A 21,450-nucleotide genomic window follows, 5' to 3' on the forward strand; every position below is an offset into this window, starting at 1 on the left:
GCGGCGGTGGTGGCGGCGGTGGCGGTGGTGGTGGTGGTGGCAGCAAGGGTGCCAAAGCCGGCAACCCGGAGCCCAGCTTCAAAGCAAACGAGAATGGCCTCCCGCCCAGCTCGATCTTTCTATCTCCAAACGAGGCGTTTAGGTCCCCACCAATTCCCTACCCCAGAAGTTACCTCCCTTACCCAGCACCTGAGGGCATCGCTATAAGTCCCCTCTCCTTACATGGCAAGGGACCTGTGTACCCTCACCCAGTTTTGCTGCCCAATGGCAGTCTCTTCCCTGGGCACCTTGCCCCCAAGCCTGGGCTGCCCTACGGGCTGCCCACAGGCCGGCCGGAGTTTGTGACCTACCAAGACGCGCTGGGGTTGGGCATGGTGCACCCCATGTTGATACCTCACACGCCCATAGAGATCACTAAGGAGGAGAAACCGGAGAGGAGGTCCCGCTCCCACGAGAGACGCTACGAGGACCCAACCCTCCGGAACCGGTTCTCCGAGATGCTGGAGGCCAGCAGCACCAAGTTACACCCAGAAGTCCCCTCCGACAAGAACCTGAAGCCCAGCCCCAGCTGGAATCAAGGGAAAACTGTCGTCAAGAGCGACAAACTTGTCTACGTAGACCTTCTCCGGGAGGAACCGGATGCTAAAACAGACGCGAATGTGGCCAAGCCGGCCTTCGCGGCCGACAGCGTGGGCCCCAGCGCTGAGCCCGCCAAGCCCCCGGCTGACCCGGCCCTGCAGCCGCACCGCGATTTCGTCGCTCTGAGAGAGGAGTTGGGGCGTATCAGTGATTTCCACGAAGCTTATGCTTTCAAACAGGCTCCGGGCCAGTCAGTCTTCAGCTTAAGCAAGGAGAATATTCCGGCGGGAACCAACAAGGAGAACCTGGGGCTGCCAGTCTCGACTCCCTTCCTGGAGCCAACTCTGGGGAGCGATGGCCCGGCTGTAACTTTTGGGAAAACCCAAGAGGATCCCAAACCATTTTGTGTGGGCAGTGCCCCCCCGAGTGTGGATGTCACCCCCGCCTATACCAAAGATGGAGCCGATGAGGCAGAATCCAGTGATGGCAAAGTTCTCAAACCGAAGCCATCTAAGCTGGCCAAGAGAATCGCGAATTCCGCTGGTTACGTGGGTGACCGATTCAAGTGTGTCACTACCGAACTGTATGCCGATTCTAGCCAGCTCAGCCGGGAGCAGCGCGCCTTGCAGGTGAGCCACCCCCCCCACCCCGCCCCACGCCCCAAATTTCAGTGACTTGACCAGTTGTCAGTTCTGTTTTGTTAATGTGGAAAGAGGATTGGGGGAGTATGGTAGGGCAGGGCGCCGGGCAGATTCGGTTAATGAAGATTATGGTCACGTAAATATATGACATGTGTCCAGTAAGGGGACGTGAGTGGGTAGCACTTAGGAGGCTCACGTGTCTGGGTACTTGGCCGTTATTGTGTAGATGCTAAGAGAATTCCACTCAGACGCTGCTAACAGACGTGTTAATGATTGCGAAGGATAGCTAAAGACTGCATGACGTTTACCTATCAGTTGCCTTGATTTCTCTGCCATTACTGTACGTTAACGAATAATGCCTAGCAGTGCTGCTTAGAATGCCTTACGTGATACCTGGTGGAGGTGTGTAGCAGCCGCATGTCTGTGGGATTCGTGCAATTTTTTTTTTTCACCAAAAAAAAAAAAAGCTCGCTTAAAGGGATAGAGTATGTATTTAACTTGCTAGTGAATGATAGATGTTGTATAGGAATTTCCTTACAATATTTTTACTTTTGATTAAAAGATAAATAAAGCCAAATTGTGTTGCAATGTTAAGAAAAAAATTGGTTTATGCTTATAAAAATGGATGAAGTTATCTAAATGATCCATTGAGTGCCCATTTTAATTACATAGATGGAAGGATTACAAGAGGACAGTATTTTATGTCTACCCGCTGCTTACTGTGAGGTCAGTTCTTCAAATTTTTATTACTAGAATCTTACATAAACCTTTTGAGTTAAATTTCATTTCCAAATATACAAAGGGAAGTTTGTGGGCCATGGTCGTCTTTATTCATTGTGCATTTTGTTTTCTTTTCTGTTGTGTTTTTGTTTTGTTTTCTTTGCGTTGTGTTTTTGTTTTGTTTTTATTTACCTTCAAAAAGAGAATGTCTCTGTGCCATGGTATATGTATGGGTATACATACACAACGCATATATATCTATATACATATGGCTTTACGAGTAACGACTGTGTGATTACTTACGTATAGCTATTCTTACATTTTTATCTGTTACGTTTTAAAATATCTCAGTTGTATCATAAATTGTGGTTGGTATTGGGCAAACTTTTCTTTGCAACTGCTTTCCTTTAAGGTAAGGCAAATGAAATAGCTTTGATGGTAAGGTGTTGTGTTTTTTTTTTTCCCGTCTCCGTTCTCTTTCTAGCGTGCAATGATGCGCTTCTCAGAGCTGGAGATGAAGGAGAGAGAAGGTGGCCACCCCACAGCCAAAGACTCCGAGGTGTGCAAATTCAGCCCCGCCGACTGGGACAGGTTGAAAGGAAGTCAGGACAAAAAGCCAAAGTCGGTCGCCCTGGAAGAGGCCATTGCCGACCAGAATGACAATGAGAGATGTAAGTAAACCCAAGCAGCTTGTGTGTGTGTGGGGGGGCAGTGCTCCCAGAGCTTCGGAGGGGTGTGTGATGGGACGCGGTTCACTGCAGCGGCCCTACGGCCAGTGAGCCGCGCAGAGAAATAGGCCGTTCTCGAGGGCCGAGGAGGGAAGGGCTGATTGTCCGTTCGAACGTGGTGGCGTCCAGGGATGAGGCACCCGTGAAAGATGATTTCTTGGGACGCATCTCCTTTTCCAGAGAAACGCCAGTCCTATAGCTAGTAGCGGTCTGATACGATTTAAGTGGGAGAATGGCAGCGAGGGAAGAAATGTGGCCATGTGTATTGTGTGCTGTTCCGTGGCGGGTACAGGTACGGTTCCCTTCCCTTCCCTTCTTTTTTGTACCAGTGGGATGATACTTCAGCTGGCGGCACTTCCCCCCCCACCACAGGGACAGTCTCCCATGGAATGGAGAATACTCGTATTCTCCTTCCAGAGGCAGAAATTTTGTTAAAATGGGACGGAGGCTGATGGAGGCACCATAGCGATGAGATCATTATTTTCGGTGGCAGGTGTGTTGGCCATGGTTAGATGGTGACAGCGTGATCCGGGGGCGTGGTATAAAGGAGAGGGGGTCCTTCCCAGCAGACAGAGGTTGTATTCTGTTGGGGAGGCAGAATGGAGGGAAAGCTGGTGCTTTTCTCAAGTCACTCTTGGGGCCCAGCAGCTGGTCCCCCACTGTGGTGTGGGTCATGAGATTTGCTCGCGAGACTTCCCTGGCTGATATGGTGTGTGGGTAGAAAGTGGAGAAGGTCTTTTTCCATGCGTGTGGCTGAATGTCAAGGAGACAATGGGTGCAGAACCCTCTTGACACAGGACAGTCAAGGATGGGAGGTGCATCTGTGAGCTCTGTGCTATTAGGCATCATGGGTTTGGTGTTCATTGGCGCCTGATGGAGTTTGGGAGAATTTGTGGTCCTGGAGAGGGCGCTTCTCGCTGCCTAGGGCACAGACCCCTTCTCCGTCTGTACAGCACCCCCCCCTCAGCCTTTGGGTCAAAGGTCTGTGTCCAGGTTTCTGGGTAGGCCACACCAGGACCAGTTTGTTTTACTTCAGTCTTCAAAGAAGGGAGTTTTTGTCGTTAGTCAGTGGTGGGGACTCTGAGGCACCTGAAGTAAAGATTTCCTTAGTCTTCTACCTCAGGGGGATGGATAGGGGAACATGGAGGGTCCGAGCCGCTCTGGAGTAAAGCGGCAAAGAACGCCTTCCTCCATGCTCTCATGCTCGCTCTAGGCAGCCTTTTTTTCCGACTTGCCCATAATGCCAGCTGGGGAAGCCTCTCAGGGAGACGTGGTAGAGGTGGGCAAAGCCAAGTTAACGGCTAGGTGCCTCTCTGAAGAGAGGGAACGGGTGAGGTAGGCTGGAGCAAGGGAGCAAGAAGTTAGCCAGACCTGAGTCTCTTGCCCATTGTGTGGGTTTCTGGTAACATGGCCAGATCCGGGGGTGGGTCTGCTCGTCCCACCTCACTCACCCTGGCCTTCTTCCCAGGGAAGTTTGTGTCCTCCACATCTTTCCTAATGAACCTAGAGACGAGTACCCAGTCTGGTCAATGGAGAGCAGAGCCCAGATGATTTCAAAGGCCTCTCTTCTCCCCTCCCGAGTCCCTCCAGGCTCAGACCAACGGGTTCTTTTCCTGGAGCACCCAGGACATGACCCAGCAAGGCATAGGTCATCACCAAGGGCAGGAGAAGGATTGGGGAAGAGGTGGGGGTGGGGCTCATTTCTGAAGATCGGGACAACGAAGGAGGTGGGTCACCGTCCCCAGTCTTCTGGGGACTTGTGGTTTGTGGTTGGTCAAGAGGGGTACCCTAGAGGAACCGTTGTCCTTGCTGTCACCTCCTCATCTGGGGGACAGCAGGTGCTGGATCCATTCAGCTACTAATTAATGGGTCTTCTTGACCCTTGTCTCCCTCATGTCTCATGCCCTGCTCCACACTGGCTCTTTCCTCCAGGGGTCCACGTGGTTGAGAGCCAGGCTGTGAGCACGTGGAAGCTAGGGGGGTGGGGGTAGCCAGGGGCTGTGAAGAGGGTAGAGGATGCCTTCCAGATGCCTTCCCTCTTCCAGGGCAGCCCTCCCCTCCCGCAGACCCTAGGAGCTTCTGAGATGGCGGGTGCTTCCTGCTTGGCCTCGGCTGGGCAGACATGGGTGCACATGGGTGCATCTCGTTGGGAGGGGCTGGCTTAAGAAGAGCGAATGAAGTCGGAAACAACGGTCAGGACTTTCATCTGCTGTTTATTTTTTATTTTTATTTTTTTTTTTAAAGATTTTATTTATTTATTCGACAGAGATAGAGACAGCCAGCGAGAGAGGGAACACAAGCAGGGGGAGTGGGAGAGGAAGAAGCAGGCTCCTAGCAGAGGAACCTGATGTGGGGCTTGATCCCATAACGCTGGGATCACGCCCTGAGCCGAAGGCAGATGCTTAACCACTGTGCCACCAAGGCGCCCCTCATCTGCTGTTTATGGTAGTCGGGGTGGTCAGATTCAGTTTTTATTTTAGAAGTCCAGCCAATGCCTTAGGAGGCTTCGCAGACTTGGAAGCTTATCCATAGAGGAACCGTCAGTGGCATTTCGAAGGTGGGGAGGGACAAGGAGACTATTGGTCCCTTCCCCCGTGAACTGGGAGTGATGGTCTCCCTTGGCGGCCACTTGACTAGGGCAGAGCCAGGACCTGCTCCGTGGTGATACCTGGGCAGGACCTGGAAGAAGTCTCAGTCAAAAGACTTGACGAAACTTCTCTGGGGCCGAGCACCTGCATGTTCGTAAACTGCGTCGAGTTTGGAACCCGAGGTTCCCCGTGCCCCTTTTGTAGAGAGCGTGAGTTTCCACAGGCTTAGCCTTTGCTGGAGGAGCTATAGTTCCGTGCAGAGGAGGGACTTTCCATCACGGGGACCCGCCCACCTTGTTTAGGGCTCACGGGGGCCTGGTCCCCCACAGTGGGGAGGGTGCTTGGCTGCCCCGGTGAGGCGTTAATGTTGCCACGGCGATGTTTCTGTGAGGTGGCGCTATGGCACAACCATGGTAAGTTGTGGGATGTAGGCGCTGCGAGTCACGGGACCGCGCTGCAGAGAGCAAGTGTTAAGCCACGAACAACACAGCCACATTCACAGCTGCTTAGATCACGTGACCAAGAGCACATGCCTTCCCACTTGTAGAAGGGCTGAAAGTAGCAGCGATGGCGGCCCCGGGGGTTAGGACCCCTGTGTATCTAGCTCTCTGTCTCCTTTGCTTTCAAGGGTAACCCCACGAGCTATGGCTAGAATAGCTTCGTCGCCGAGCTCTGGGTCAGGCGTGTGACATGGAGTCTCCCCCCTTAGCCGGTGGCCATGTGTCTCTTAGACAGTCATGGTGGGTGCTCTTCAGGAGTCTTTGTGGGGGGGGCCTTCACTGAGTCCAATTGGGATCTTTGCCCCGAGAGGCTCGGGAGTTGGGGAAAGGTTGGCGGGACCTAGTTTGGGGAAAGATCCTCTTGCAAAATAGGGATTCAGAAGGCAGCTCAGCTATGTTGCGTGGGCAGGTGATTTCATTGACCCGTGACTTGAGTCGCGGAAGGGTTCCTGGTAATGAGCCACAAGCGTTACATCGTGGGGTCCCTGGGACGCGGCAGGAGGGGATAGTCTGCCTGGAAGGTCAAGCACAGGAGCGCCCTCCCCTGCTGAGCGGGAGCAGCGGGCAAGGTGTGGCTTTGCTGCCTGTCTTGGTGGGTGAAGGGGCGCCCTCTGCCCTCAGGCAGCTTTTACCAGCTGGAGAGCCCGGAGGACACGGAGGGGAAGGGCTCTTGTCCGCGTGTTGGGGCGCTGTGGTGCAGCGAGGAACAGGGAGACGAGGTCTCCAGTCAGTCACTGCTTGCTGACCCCGCGAAAGGCCGGGAAGGTGGGGTCGAAATGCACCGCACGGTTGGAAGTTTGCAGCCAGGGTGAAGACCCCCGGAAAGCCGCCTCCTGGAGTAAGACGCGCCTCTTCAGACAAGTTGGGGCTGTTAACAGATAGAGGTGATTATGGGACCAGCAGTTAAAGTGTAAAATATGGAAGCGGAATCTTGGGATGGAGAGAGGTGTAAATGGATCAGGGCACATCTCAGGTGTGGACAGAGGCGGCCAGGGCCCCACGCAGCGTCCATCACCTCCCGGTTACCCCTGCTTTCAAATCACCTGCTTCAAGCCATCTTTCCTACCTGGGGTAGGGGGATGATGCATCCACTAAATTAACTTTAAAATTGTGCACTGATCCCCAGCGCCTCCCCTGGGGCTTGCTGGGAAGGCTGGCCGAGGCTGGCCAGAGACGTCAAATAGTGTTAACCAGGAGGGCTCATGTCTGAAAATTTCCTGTGGTGGGGCTAACATTCAAGCTAGTCTGACGGTCTTGGCATCCTTCCGTTCGTTAAAGTGATTTCTCCAGCCTTTTTCTTAGCTGGGCCCGGCCTGTGTTTATGAAGCCCACCCCCAGGACGCAGCTTGCGGTAATAGTCCCACTTTACAACTGAAGGGGGCCGAGTTGTAAAGTAGCGCTGTTACTGCCAGAGCAGTTAAGAGGGTCACAGAGCAGCAGGCACGCGCGAGGCGCAGCCTGCCCCCTTTGCTTGCCCGGGCCCAGCCCAGGCCGGCGGTCATCCCGGCTGCCCACTGAGCTCTGTGTCGGGACGCTGCCGTGACAAGACCCACATGGTTGGGTCCTTCCACCATGGAGAGCACAGGCTAGCCAAGGCCAGGGAGAACCCCCCCCACACACACACACACCTGACCACCACTAACTGGTGGTGATGCCCCCAAGAAAAAGCCGATCAGGGAAGCAGCTGGGCTGGTCAGGAGCGGGAGTGATATTTGAAGTGGCCGGGGGTGGGATGGGTTGGGCACATGAAGAGTGTGTTTCTGGCATCGTCTAGGGATGGACTCGAGCAGTTCTGCTCAGTGTGACCGGAATACCCAGCCCCCACTCCTTAACATCGCAGGGATGCTTATGGAATTCTTTTGTGTATTAGAAGAAAGGTGACCCAGACCGTCGATGAGCCATTTCTTAGGCTAGAGCCGCAGCAGCGCGTGATGTCAAGCTGAGGCGATGTGAGGAAAGGTCCCGAGTCCGTGCTCGGTCGAGCAGGAGGAGGCCACGTGGCATAGGGAGCGCTAGAGCAAGAGCAGCTCACCAGACCTGGCGCAACGGGACACACCTGACGGCAAAGGGGGCGGGGCCTGGGGTTTGGAATGTCCTCAGGTGCTTTCGTGTGAAGGAAGGCATGAAAGGAGTGCCAGGTGGGGTAACTGGCGGCCCCCTGGGTGTGCGTGGTGTCACCGAGGAGTTGGGGGACTAACGTAAGCTTTTTCCCCTCCCCGGTCGGGAGAAAGACACGGGGACACGTGGTAATCAGGTTGAGTTCTTCGAAATTGGCCTTGACCCTTGTGTGCACACCAGGAAGCCTCTCCTTTGGCTTCCCCGGGCTCCTCTTCCCGTCGCCCTTGGTCCCAGCTTCTCTGCCTGCCAACACTCCCCGCGCCAGCCCTCTTCACTGTCTCCCGGTTGACCCAAGGGGGCACGGATGCGATCCCTTCTGCAGATGACATGTAGGAGCTATTTGTTCTCTTTATTACAGAGCCTTCCTTTTATTTCAAAATAATGCCCTCAGCAAATGTTTCCCGAGAGAGTTCTTCGGTCAGCCCTGGCTTGGTTGGCTCTTGCCGCGGGGTCACCTGCCCCCTGTGGGAAAGGGCCCCGGGAGGGACCTAAGCGTCATCGAAGTTGCGGCGATGCCTCATCTTCCCAGTCTCCTCGTGCCCCAACTAGAAGAAGGTAGAAGGAGAAAGTTGAGCGTCGTGTGTCTCTGCTTTCTGCTTTACTTGCCGATGGGCTTTGTGCTTGGAGTGCGTGAGGCCCCCGGTCTTCCGGAGAAGGGTCTGTTGGTGGCAGGTTAGCACGGGCACGGAGGTCCTGCCTTCTCACGGTGACCTTTGAGCCTTCATTCCTTGTACTCCTGTCTCCCCGCCCGCCCCAGGCGAATACAGTGCTGGCAACAAGCACGATCCTTTTGAAGCTCCAGAGGACAAAGATCTTCCTGTGGAGAAATACTTCGTGGACAGGCAGCCCGTGAGCGAGCCACCCACTGACCAGGCGGCTGTGGACATGCCGCACAGCCCCACCCTCCGGCTGGACAGAAAGCGCAAAGTCTCAGGTGACAGCAGCCACACCGAGACAGCCGCGGAAGAGCTGCCGGAGGACGCTCTGCTGAAAGCCAAGCGGAGACGAGTCTCGAAAGGTGAGCTCGGTCGGCTTCGGCTGCCTGCGCATGCGGCCCCAGGAGGACAGCCCCAAGCTGTGCTGCACCCCCTAGCCGCGGGGCGCCCCGGGGGAGTCCCTAGTGCCGAGCCGTGGAGGTCCCCCGTTCCCCCCCTCCCCCGCCCTGGAGCCCCGGGGAAGCCGCTCACGCCTCCCCTGTCCCCAAAGCAAGATGCAGGAGCTCGAGCCCAAAGATGGCCAAAGATGAATAAGTCCCCTCCCGAGAGACTTGGTGACCGGCTCAAGCAGAGGCAGTGACCACTCACTCCCCTTCCCTCCCCCACCCCTATTAGTGATGCATAAGACACTTTGTTCCCCCCCCAGGGGGCTTTTTGATTAATTTGTAGTTATTTCTCCATTAGATGACGGGCCTGAGAGGGAAATGACAAACAGTTCCTCTAACCACTTAGAAGAGCCACATTGTAGTGAGCTGACCAAGCTGAAGGTGTGCATTGAATTAACAGGGCTCCATCCTAAAAAGCAACGCCACTTGCTGCACCTTAGAGAACGCTGGGAGCAGCAGGTGTCGGCAGCAGAGAGCAAACCTGGCCGCCAGGGCAGGAAGGAAGTGACCCAGGCGCTTCAGCCTGAGGTCACCGCCCAGGGCAATAACAGCCCCGAAGAGAAACCCGGCAGGAAAAGGGCTGAGGCCAAAGGCAACAGAAGCTGGTCGGAGGAGTCCCTCAAATCCAGTGACAATGAACAAGGTACGCAGAGGCCGCCCCGCTCCTGGAGGGTGGGTCACCTGCCTTCCGTGGGGAAGGGCCCTGGGAGAGCCGAGCGCCAGAGAAACGGACGGACCAGGATGTGGCAGGCGGGGGTGCTTTCCTTCAAGGTCCTTCCAGCCTCCGCCCTTGCCTTGGGAATATACAGTGAGGGGCTCAGGAGGGAGCTTGTCTTCCTGGCTCCTGCTCTGGGCCCGGGCCTGGGCAGGAAGGGGAGGTCCGGGTGACCCCGTGGGGCTGGCCAGCACCCTCTGTCCAGCCTTAGCCTGTGTCCGCTCGCTTAGGTCCAGAGCACGCAGCCCCCGAGCCCCCCCCTCCACGTGGGTGGGGGTGGGAGATCTGGAAGGGCTGGCTCCTGCCCTCCTGTCCCGGTCCTTTGAGGAAACTTGGGGCCGTTTGGCGTTTTGTGGGTTAACCTATTTGCTGTTTGAATGTGGGATAATTAAAATATTAATGCTTTGGAAACATAATTGGTATATCTTTAAAAACTGAAGCCGCTCCAGTGATCAGTGCTAACAATGGGCTTTTCTTTCCACACCGGCTACAACTGTGTAACGCCCGCTTCTTTTCCCCCTCCTTCCTTCCCGCCCGCCACCCCCTCCGGATTTAGGCTTGCCTGTGTTCTCCGGCTCTCCGCCCATGAAGAGCCTTTCATCCACCAATGCGAGCGGCAAAAAGCAGACTCAGCCAAGCTGCACGCCAGCCTCGAGGCCGCCTGCCAAACAGCAGAAAATTAAAGAAAGCCAGAAGACAGATGTGCTGTGCACAGACGAAGAAGAGGATTGCCAGGCTGCCTCCCTGCTGCAGAAATACACCGACAACAGCGAGAAACCATCCGGGAAGAGACTGTGCAAAACCAAGCATCTGATCCCTCAGGAGCCCAGGCAGGGCCTGTCGCTGACGGGGGACTACTATGTGGAGAACGCGGACGGCAAGGTACCTCTTGCCCCTCTGCTCCCCGCTGGGCTGGGGACAGAGCGTCCCTTTTCCCACGTTCCTCCCCGAACGTCACTCCTGCCCCCCTCATGAGGTCCCCTCCACACAAGCCCATCTTCTCCCCCAAAACAAAAGCCAAGGGAAAGGTCCTTCCTCTGCTCAGGTCTGTCACTCGGGGAGGAGGGCCGGAGAAGCCGGTGCGTGACACCGGGCTTAACTGCGCGCTCCATCCGGTTTTGTGACAGGTGACCGTCCGGAGGTTCCGGAAGCGGCCTGAGCCCAGTTCCGACTACGATCTGTCACCAGCCAAGCAGGACCAGAAGCCCTTCGACCGTTTGCAACAGTTGCTACCAGCTTCCCAGTCCTCACAGCTGCCACGCTCCAGCTCCCCTCCAGAGACCACCCAGTCGCGCCCGATGCCTCCAGAAGCACGGAGACTCATCGTCAACAAGAACGCGGGCGAGACCCTCTTGCAACGGGCCGCCAGGCTCGGCTACGAGGTGAGGGGCCTTGGGGGGTCCAGCGGGGTCCGGGCAGGGACTCGGAGCGCAGCCCCCTCCTCATCCGGGGCTGGGCCGGGTGTTCCAGCAGGATGTTTGCGTCCGCCCCACTCGCGCTCCCCGCTCCCGTCTCCTTGCTGGCGTGTTCAGTCGCCATGTGAAAAGAAAGGCCTCTGATGTTCACTTCGTGTTCAGGCAGGTAGCTGCTTCGGCACCCTCCAGTCTCGCTACTTATCTCTGATACAAAATCTGACATAACCCAGGGCTTGGCGACTGGGGGAATTTTAATGAGCCCTTGCGGATTCTGATTAGCAAGGGGGAGAGAAGTTATTAGCTCTATTTTGGGTTGCTTGTGCTGTTCCGGACAAAGTGGTGCCCCTGGTGGGAACGGGCGGGAGATGTCTGGGTAGGGGTTGGGGTTGGGCGGCAGACCTGAAGAGTTTTTTTTTCTGAGCGTGGGTTGGAGGGGGGGTGGCTGAGGGCTGCCGAGGGGGAGGGGGACGGGGACTCCGGCTGTGCCTAAGACTCACCGCCCCTCCCCCACCCTGCTCCTCTCCCAGACCTGCTCAGGCTGGAGTTGCCCTCTGAGAGATAGATTACCCCCTCTGCCCTGCGCGGCTCCCCCACCACACTTGTCAGATGAAATTGTGATGTAATAGCCCACAGGGCAAAGGCATTTTTTATGCTGGCATCAGCCCTCTGGGAGTTGAATGGTGGAAATAAAAGAGGACTCGGCATGCTGAGTGTGGAGGTGTGGACGAGCGCCGCCGTGGCAGGGCCTGTGCTGGCCCGGAGTCCTGGCCCCCACACCCTTGCCAGCTCTGTGCTTCCGTCCACTGTGTGGGGGAGCCCTTCCTGGTGTGACCGCCTTGACCCCCAAGCCAGCCCCCCCCCCCACCTCCCCGGGCATGACTGTATAGGAAGCACCAGTGATTTCTTAGTTTGGGGGTAGTTTTGGGGATCCGTTAAATGTGCTATTGTTTGTACCAGCGTTCCTCTTCTGGATTGCCTGGAGAGAACTCTCTCGAATGATTTTTGGTTAGGGGAGGTGAAATCCCCGTGGCAGCCGGTTGGCTTCCCGCGAGCTGAGAGCTGCAGCACCTAGGATGACCAGGCCGATACCATACCCAGTGCTGAGCTAGAGCCCGCGTGCCCGTGCCCCGCCTTCGCTCCTCTGCGCGTGATTGGTCCTCACTGAGAAAAGGGACCTGTGCTCCCGGCAGACGCTGGATGAGAGGAGGAACAGCAGGAGGGCAGGGCTCCCCGCCTCTCCTCTGATCTTGGCATTTCCAACAGTCTCCATTAGGGACCAAAGACCCTTGTTGGTCCTCTAGGGAAGCTTCCATTTTGGTTTTTGTGGAACCAGTGGGTCTGAGGCCTGGACCAAGGGGGCACTTACTCGACCTGTGTGCTTTTAAGCTACGTACCGGGCCTTTGATGGCACCTGAAGCCTTGGAAATGTTTATGTCAGGACAGCTGGGTTTTGTTTTGTTTTCCCCCTTCACACCTAAAGTTCAGTATGTAAGTTGCATAGACCGCCGGTGGGATGCTGAACTAGGATTTAACTAGGATTTCATTGGGCAGAATTTAAAATATTGGGAAGATGGCCAGTTGGATTTCCCAGTCTAAATCTTTGAAAACTGAAGGACAATCTGTTTAACCCCAAAAAGGCACGTTTCACGAAGGCATGGATTTGGGAGGGTCTTCCAAAGGTCAGTCTTTCCCACTGAGTTTCTGCTTAGCTGGAGATACTGTGTGTCGTAAAAAAGGCCATCGGAACTTTGTGTTGTGGTTATCTGGTCCTTAAGGTTCAGAAACACCCTCCGTGTTAAGTAGACCACTTGCGTGGCTGGAGACACTTGAAGCTTTCCCTCCCGATGAAAAGGCTTCTGTTTCTTAGGCTAAAATGCCAGTGTGCAACCACATGCTTGTGCGTTTAGTGGTGATGGTTAAATTTTCTATGAATTGAATAAATCATGTTTTTAAAAAAGTTAATGAGGCATTTAATTAATTAACAATGTCGGGTTTATGGCCTTTATGGTTACATTTTGCGGTTAATGGCATTCGGCTTATAGCCGCTTAACAGAGAATTGTCCAACGAAAACAGTGTAATTTTGTTTGGAAATGGGTGGGCTGCCCTTCCAACCCTCCCATTTCTAGTGTCAAAAATCAGCCAAGAACTGGGTCGGGTAGGCCGACTTGCCCAGCCTCGTTGCCATTATCTCTGTGGCTGACAGCAGTGGCCAGCAGCGAGGAGGGTGTAGTTCGTTAAGCCGGGTTGACCCTAACAGAGCGGGCCTCGCGGGACGCTCATCGCAGCTGGATTGCATCCCTCTCAAAGGGGCCCCCTTGGGCCCTCTGACTCTTCCCAGCTGACCAGGTGCTGGAAGACTTGAGCTAGTACTTGGTGTTCATTGCACTTGGGGCTTAACCTCTCTGGACCTCTGTTTCCCCAAGCGTGGAATGAGAACAGTACCACCTTCCCTTCCGGCTGTCCCGTAGCTTACTGTGGGGTAACAGGTGACATCCTTATTTGGGGAGACCGAGAAGCGCTATAAATAGCACAGTGCAGTTAGGGCAGCCCGTGGCCGGCGAGTGCCTGCTGCCTTCTGCCTTCTGCCTCTCCTGCCGCCTTCCAGAAGAGAGTCGACTTACCCATCAGCTTGGCCATCCTTTCATCTCGAAGTACCCTCGAATCAGCCCAGTAGCGATGGAGGTTTCCAGGTGAAGGCCATGATTGTCAGAGCAAATAAACCCTGGGTTGATAGGACACCAGGCAGGCCGCCGGGACCCGGGTAAATTGATCCGCGCACAGCAGTCGGTGGCGCTTAGACCTGATCCCAGAGCCACGTGACGAGGCCTCTCCCTGGCTGGGGCACACAACTCGTTAGCTTGCAGCCGTCCACCCGAGCCTGGAGTGAGGGCTGCCAAAAGAGCAGCAGCTTCATGCGGTATCCTGGATACCGGGGCTCAGGGCAGGTGGCCTGGGAGCCCAGAGGATTGTGGGCTTTCTGGCAGGTTGGGCTCCGAACGAAGAAACGCATCTGTGGGCATTCCTTCTTTCTTCCTCCTTCAGTTTTGGAGGGGAGCTGCCGTGGTGACCTGAAGCCACAGGGCACCGATGGCCAGGTTTACCAGCATGCAGCATTAAGTTCACAGGGTGAGCATATGGAACATTCTAGTTAGCTCCCAAGTAAATGGTCACTTCTGATTGATGGGTCCCCGGAAGGGCACAGAAGGTTTGCCCACCTTACATCTGCGGGTGGCTGGAATGACCCCTGTTTGGGGTTTAACAGATGCGTTATTTCAAAGGTGTCACAGGGAGACCTGCTCTGACCCCATCCAGCTCCCCCTCAGCAAGGAGACTGTGTGTAGGCTGGCCCCGCCTACCCCCAGCTCTGGGAACCTGACAGCTCTCTGCTGGGCATGACTTGTAGGAAAACAGTGTCGTGTGTTTTCCGGTGGCAAACGCTGTTCTATGTGTTTGAAAACTTTCTTAATCAAGGTAATAAAACATGGAATAAATTACTGCTCTGCTTACCGGGAGCGGTTCATATTAATATTTTAACACACCAAAGAAGTCAGATTAATAACAGTGATTCTAATGCAAACCGTTGACATAGAATATCTTCTGAGACGGTGGGGGAAGGGTAGGCTTGTTTTATTTAGTTCTCCAGATGTGTAGGTTGCAGCGTGTGGTTTTTCGGATCCCTGTCATTAACTTAAGTAACTATGAAAATGTTACATATGGATCCGGCTCCCAGGGGGGTGGCGGAGGTGAAATAGACGTGGGGTTATCTGAAGTATTCTGTGTGCTTTCTCGACGTCAGACGTCGTGCAGAGAGAGCGCGTCTCTTGTTGTACCCTACTTACCCTGCAAGCGGGAGCGTGGGAGGACCTGGCTAACCTGACGCGCCATCCCTCCCTCTCTACGTGAAGGAATGTTCTCCCGGCTGATCTAATCTCTGTGCATTGGTCATCCACACTTTTATCTAGACTTGGGTTTCTATCCACTGCCACTTACTGAATGGACCCATTGACTCCATTACACGTGCTCTTGCCACCTCCCCAGCAACCCCCTCCCCCCGCTCCCCGCTGCCTCCCCCGGGGGCACACGCCTCTGAGGTCAGCCGCGCAGGGTTCCTGGTGCAGCGGTCTGATGGCATCCCCCTCTCCCCATCCCCGACCACAGGAGGTGGTCTTGTACTGCCTGGAGAACAAGATCTGTGACGTGAACCATCGAGACAACGCGGGTTACTGCGCCCTGCATGAGGCTTGTGCGAGGGGGTGGCTCAACATCGTGCGACACCTGCTCGAGTACGGCGCGGACGTCAACTGCAGTGCCCAGGACGGAACCAGGTCAGTGGTGGTGGCTCTCAGGGGCAGGGGGAAACCCCAGAAGGAAAGACGGGGAGAGGTAACCTAAGCGCATTGATGGCTGAGTCTTCTAGAGTGGAATTGAACAGACCTTTCTGGCAAACGTCAATAGAACATTTATAAAAATTACTAAGGTTGCCCTGGATAGAAGGCCCTGAAGAAGTCGGAGCCTGCGTGATAACTGAGGGTGTTGGCTTTTTTAAGACCCTGCACCCTTTGTCAGTATCTACGAAATCACCTTATTTAAAATACATGTGAATTGATAGTCTCAGGAATACAGACAGAGGGTCAGCGGCCACTGGCTCCGTAGGACCTGCCCTGTCCTTGACCTTGGGTCAGAGGCCCAGGTCGGAGTCAGCCCAAGCGTCTTTCCTGCTTGTGTGTGGGATGCAACCGGGAGGCGGGGTGGAGGGCTTTGCTGGCAGGCGTAAAATGAGCAAAACCGCAAGGTATTTGGTGTCTCATGGTTTCCGAGTAGTGTTCCCTCAGCATGGGACTGCGGGCAGCGTTCTGACCCCAGTGGACACGGGCGGGAAGATTCTGTACCCTTCTGAGAGCTCACCCCCCAGGGACTCTGCTTCGGGGCCAGAGGCGTGATCATCTGTCTCCAGGCTGCCAGAGCGCAGACTTCTGGAAAGGCTCCACTTTGCACCTAGTTTCCTTTTTAAAAAGGAGTAGGGGGGCGCCTGGGTGGCAGAGCGGTTAAGCGTCTGCCTTCGGCTCAGGGCGTGATCCCAGCGTTATGGGATCGAGCCCCACATCAGGCTCCTCCGCTATGAGCCTGCTTCTTCCTCTCCCACTCCCCCTGCTTGTGTTCCCTCTCTCGCTGGCTGTCTCTCTCTGTCAAATAAATAAAATAAAAAATAAAAATAAAATAAAATAAAATAAAAAGGAGTAGGATTTTTTTTTTTTTTAAACGGTAGAACAGTTGCTTGGCATTTTGGCTTCCATAATGGTGTGATCCCCACCACCACCACCCCCCCGCGCGCACCATAAATTCTTTTGTCCCCAGCCTGTGTCACTACTTAAGTTCATTGAAAACGGTCTCAGTTTAGCTTGAGTTTCCTCCTCGGGCCCTGGGTTAAAACAGATTCGTATTTGAGAATTAGGCTTGAAATGGTCCTTTCACCTGCGTTGGAATGGGTTACATGTAGAAATAACAAGAGTAGGTCATTGCTTGACCGTGGGCCGCTCCCGGTGCCTCCGTTCCCCTATCCGGAATGGCCGCGCACGCCTCCAGTTTTGCCCGTCGTCAGAGGCGAGCGCGGATTTAACCCCCCGCGCGTCTCTTCTAGACCTCTCCATGATGCCGTTGAGAACGATCACTTGGAAATTGTCCGCTTGCTCCTCTCCTATGGTGCTGACCCCACTCTGGCTACGTACTCAGGTAGAACCATCATGAAGATGACCCACAGCGAACTGATGGAGAAGTTTTTAACAGGTACGACAGAGTTCCAGAAATGGCCTTAGTCCAGCCATTTAGATGGCTTCTTCACTCCCGTCTGTCCGGGGCCTACCCCCTCACTTACGGGGCGCACCCTTCCTCACCTTATCTATGCTTGCTGGGGAAAGTTAGTCTGCCAGAGAAGGGCTACGTGATTCAGAGAAGAGATGCGCACTGTCTTCGCTCGCGAGGACCGAGAACATTCTTAGCTTGCCAGCCTAGCTTTTTTGGCGGGCCAGGGGCAGTAAGGGTGGTCCGTGGGTCAGGAAGGCGGGTGGACACGGGTAAGTAGGTTCTGGACCCTTGTGGCCGAGAGCAGGGTATTGGAAGTGCACCCGAGAGGGAGGGCTGTGGGCTAGACAGGAATCACACACCAGCCCCCACAGGGAAGTGCCCCCTACCGCGGCCAGTGTTTCATTCCTCCCCGCGGGGTTTATCTTGTTTTTCTCTCTCCAGATTATTTAAATGACCTACAGGGTCGCAGTGACGAAGACTCCAGTGGCTCTTGGGAGTTCTACGGTAGCTCTGTGTGCGGTGAGTACCTGTCCGTTCTCGTTCGGTGGCGAGTGAATGAGCGACAGAACATTTCTCTCGCGCGTGGGTGAGGGGTGGCGGGCGGCGGGTGCCGTAAGCAGGGCAGAGTTGGGCAAGACTTTCTAAAGAGTCCTCTTCTGACAACAGCGGGCCTCTCGCGGCAGCTTGCTGATCTCTTGTCCCTCTTGTTTGCCGTCCATTAGAACCAGATGATGAAAGCGGATATGATGTTTTAGCGAACCCCCCGGGACCGGAGGACCAGGATGACGACGACGAGGCCTACAGCGATGTGTTTGAATTTGAGTTTTCAGAAAGCCCCCTCTTACCGTGTTACAACATCCAAGTGTCCGTCGCTCAGGGGTGAGCATGGCTGTCACGTGCTTGAGGGAGGCTGAGCTGCTGGGGGGCCAGAGTTAGAGACCCCTTTTGGCAGATGGCGGCCGGGCGGGCAGGCGGGTGAATGAATCCTCAGTGGCCACGAACCACCCATCCTGCAGTAGATCCTTTCTGGAAAAGGTGTGGAGCGGAGGACAGGATGGTCTAACTGCCCTTATCAGGGACCGCCCGCTGCGTACCCCAGCTCCAGCCCAGAGGACATTGAATTCAGTGGCTGGAATTTCACAGAAGAGTTGGGGCAACTTAGATCCTTAGGTCACTGAACTTTTTCGGAAAGGGGTCCTCTTCAGGAGCCCCCCGCCACAGGCCACCGTAGGGACCTTCCACGGCACTTGAGGTCTCCTGGCCTGTGCTGGTGCACCCCCTTCTCGTGTGAGACTGAAAAGAATGGTATGTGGTATCTGGGCTCTGGAGTGTCGTCAGATTTGGTGAGACCCAGTCTTGCCCCCAGGGTTGGGCCATTGGGCTGCCGATGACCAATCCCTTGGAGGGGGTGTACCCCACAGGCTGGCGGGCTGTGTGTTGACACAGGTGCTTAAGGAGTAGCCACCTCCTCGGGCTCCGAGGCCGTAAGCACGTGGGCTGCTAGAGCGACACCGTAGTCGTAACAAGCCGCATACAGCGTGGCCAGGCGCACGGAAGGAATGGAACACCTTCTTTCTTGGAAACGCGCCTCCCAGAGCACGGAGGCACGGGGCTGGAGCGTGGGGAAGGGAGTGCAAGGCGGCCAGCGCTCTGTGATGCTCGTGCTCCTTTCGGGAGGAGGGGACAGGACAGGACAGGAGAGACCAGGAGGTCTCCGGGAATGGCTCTCGGGCTGGGGCACAGGAGGCTTCCCACAGTGACAGCGGGGCACTCGCCTTGGAGAGTGGTGACCCGAGCTGTGGCCACTGTTTGCCTGGCAGCCTCTGGCAGCACTGTGACACCCCGAGGTGAGGCTCCTTCCGAGGTACCGTCCCTGCTCCCGTCTGAGTCGGCCTGTCCTCTCTTGGCGGTCGATTAGCAAATCCAGACGGGTCCCACGTTGTCACCTCCGGAAGTAGCTCTCCTAGGGATGGTGAGACACCGGGCCGGGGCGGCAGTGTCCCAGCAGAAGTGACACCCCCCCCTTCCCGGCCGGCCCATCGGCGCGGGGGTTCCGAGTACGGAGTGCATTCAGGTTGGCCCAGAAACCTCGAACCGCTCTCCTGTCTCGTCCGCAGGCCTCGAAACTGGCTGTTGCTTTCGGACGTGCTCAAGAAGCTGAAAATGTCCTCCCGCATCTTCCGCTGCAATTTCCCGAACGTGGAAATCGTCACCATCGCCGAGGCCGAATTTTACCGGCAAGTGTCGGCAAGTCTCTTGTTCTCCTGCTCCAAAGACCTGGAGGCCTTTAACCCCGAGAGCAAGGAGCTCTTAGATCTGGTGGAGTTCACCAGCGAGCTGCAGACTCTGCTGGGCTCGTCCATGGAGTGGCTGCACCCCAGCGACATGGTGTCGGACGACTACTGGTGAGCTCGCCACGCCCGCCATGTACAGTGTGTCATAGTGTTAATCTTTGTGCATATGTGTCATAATACGACTATTTCTGTAAAGAAAGGACACTATTACATATGAAAATATCTCTTCTTTATATAAGAGAAACGACTCCAGTCAGAAGGACTTAGCAACATGTCGTGTTGTTCTGTTTTTTTGTTCTTGTTTTTTCCTTTTTAAACTTCTCAGTCAGTTTTTATGAAGTTGTTATAATGTTTCTTTACTTTTCAAATGCACACCTGCTTTTTGGGATATGTTCGTTTTTACCTGGAACATGAGTTTCTTTTCATTTCTTTTTTAAGGAAAAAAAAAAAATGAGGAAAAGGAGCTGGGACACTTGGACTCAGTGTCACACACAGCTCCCGTGACAGCGACCACCACCGTTTCAGGTGTGGCCAGAGCCACGGGGTTGGTTTGGGGGCGTGAACTGGGTGAAGGCACTTGGCGATTGTTGTAACTTTATGTTTTGTTTACAGAGGACCTGCTCAGGCCAGGTCAGTGCTATTGGATATAATCCGGTAGCGTGTAATATAAATTCAAACCGTACCCACACACAACAACTAATTGTATGAAACTTTTATATCCTAATTTAAAAGCTGTGAAACTAGTTTTCACGCATCAAACCGGATTGTTTATATGTTTAAACATTTTATGCTCTTATTTAAAGAAGACTTTGAGCTATTTTTTTCTGTACCCTGTAAAATATTGAAAACTAACATCATATGTTGAGGTTGCTTGGAAATGTACATAAAAGTAAACTTTTCTGAACGGTGTGTTTATGTCTGAAACCTGTGCTCTAACTTTGTAAGTATTTATATTTTACAAACATTTTCTTAAAAGGCAATAATAAACCTGTTGAGGAAAGGAGAAAACCGAAGGATCTTGCGTCCTGTGTTTCCTACGACATTACCGTTGTCACAGATGCTTCTTGAAGTGATGCTGGTGGTCAGTCCCCTACAGAGGACTTCAGGGGAATTTATAGTCTCTGGAAACCAAAGCGGACAGCGCATTTCAGGGGAGTTAGACTCAGAACACGGTTTGGAGTCCTAGCCTAAAAGCTCAGTACATGTGCCTGTATTTTGATGTCTCTCAGATCCTTCTCGTCCCAGCTTTTATTCTTGGTGCCCGAGTACAGCCTTACATTGTCTTTGGCCGTGACCGATGGCGTTAACTCCATCCTGGCCGACCCTTCATCGTTAAGGAGTGATCCTTCCAGAAACCGAGGGGTCGCATCCCTTCTCCCTCCAGACCTCATGTTTTTTTGTTACTTCTTATGGTCCAGGCCTGTAGTTTTGACCACCCTGCCACTCTGCTGCTCTTCCCTTTCCAGCAGTATCCATGCTGGGTTTCTCTCAGTTGGCACTCAGTTTCTGTCCCACGTCCTTCTACGTCCTTCCTTCATTGCAGAGGCTGGAAAGCTGAGAGCTACTAGACTCTCTTGCAGCTAGGATCTCAGCGTCCCTTCAGTTTGGAGGGAGAGGCATCTTCCTGCTCTGGTAGCTGCTGACAAGAGAGCTCACCGAGACATGTTGGCCGGTTGGAGTGACCAGACCAGCCTTCCAACATTGGGTCTTCAGAAGCAGTCGTGGCTGTGCAGCTGCTTTCTGATGCCTGGATGACAACCCTGGCAGATTGTTCTGGAACCCAGTGATCCCTCCCAAAGATTTTATAAGCATGTGATTCCTTGTATCAAATCCATTGGTGCTCACAATGCCCCAGGTGCTCTCTAGGCGTGCGTGGAACTCGGAGAACACAAAGGCGAAGCGGAGGGAAGGAGGGCTTGGGGGGCTGGGAGGAGGCCACGGAGATGATGTACTCGAGTGGGGTCTTGAAGCGTGCAAAGGGCAAGGTGGGCAGGCCTCAGCAGGAGGGACCGGCGAGGCGGAGCTGGGAAGGGGGACATCCAGTGCCGTCGGATAAGCCAGTGTGCAGAATGACAGCCCCTTGTTGGGGAAGACTTAGAGTACCTGTAACATCCGGGATGTATCCTGAAGACAAAGGCAGCGAACAAGCGGTTTTGATCTATTAATGCTTCCAGTGAGAAAGAAATCCACCATACTTTTGGCTAACGGGGGTGGGGGGGGTTTGGCAAAAAAAAAAAAGAGTCATTT

At 54.5% G+C, this 21,450-nt stretch overlaps 1 protein-coding gene across 1 annotated transcript in view; it reads left to right on the plus strand.

Annotated features, from left to right (window-relative positions):
- The window catches only part of BCOR (BCL6 corepressor), a 35,192-nt gene extending 14,980 nt beyond the window's left edge, over positions 1-20,212 (plus strand). Inside the window, exons 6-17 of the mRNA XM_040632924.1 lie at positions 44-1,208; positions 1,893-1,946; positions 2,425-2,611; positions 8,632-8,892; positions 9,275-9,619; positions 10,248-10,573; positions 10,819-11,073; positions 15,266-15,432; positions 16,746-16,891; positions 17,351-17,428; positions 17,632-17,788; positions 19,027-20,212. Coding sequence (XP_040488858.1) covers positions 44-1,208; positions 1,893-1,946; positions 2,425-2,611; positions 8,632-8,892; positions 9,275-9,619; positions 10,248-10,573; positions 10,819-11,073; positions 15,266-15,432; positions 16,746-16,891; positions 17,351-17,428; positions 17,632-17,788; positions 19,027-19,318 — 3,433 coding nt within the window. The 3' untranslated portion in view covers positions 19,319-20,212. The remainder of the gene's footprint in view (positions 1-43; positions 1,209-1,892; positions 1,947-2,424; positions 2,612-8,631; positions 8,893-9,274; positions 9,620-10,247; positions 10,574-10,818; positions 11,074-15,265; positions 15,433-16,745; positions 16,892-17,350; positions 17,429-17,631; positions 17,789-19,026) is intronic.
- Positions 20,213-21,450: the final 1,238 nt, after the last annotated feature.

This window comes from Ursus maritimus, assembly GCF_017311325.1.
Source record: "Ursus maritimus isolate PB19 chromosome X unlocalized genomic scaffold, ASM1731132v1 scaffold_X1, whole genome shotgun sequence".
In the NCBI taxonomy this organism is placed as follows: domain Eukaryota; kingdom Metazoa; phylum Chordata; class Mammalia; order Carnivora; family Ursidae; genus Ursus; species Ursus maritimus.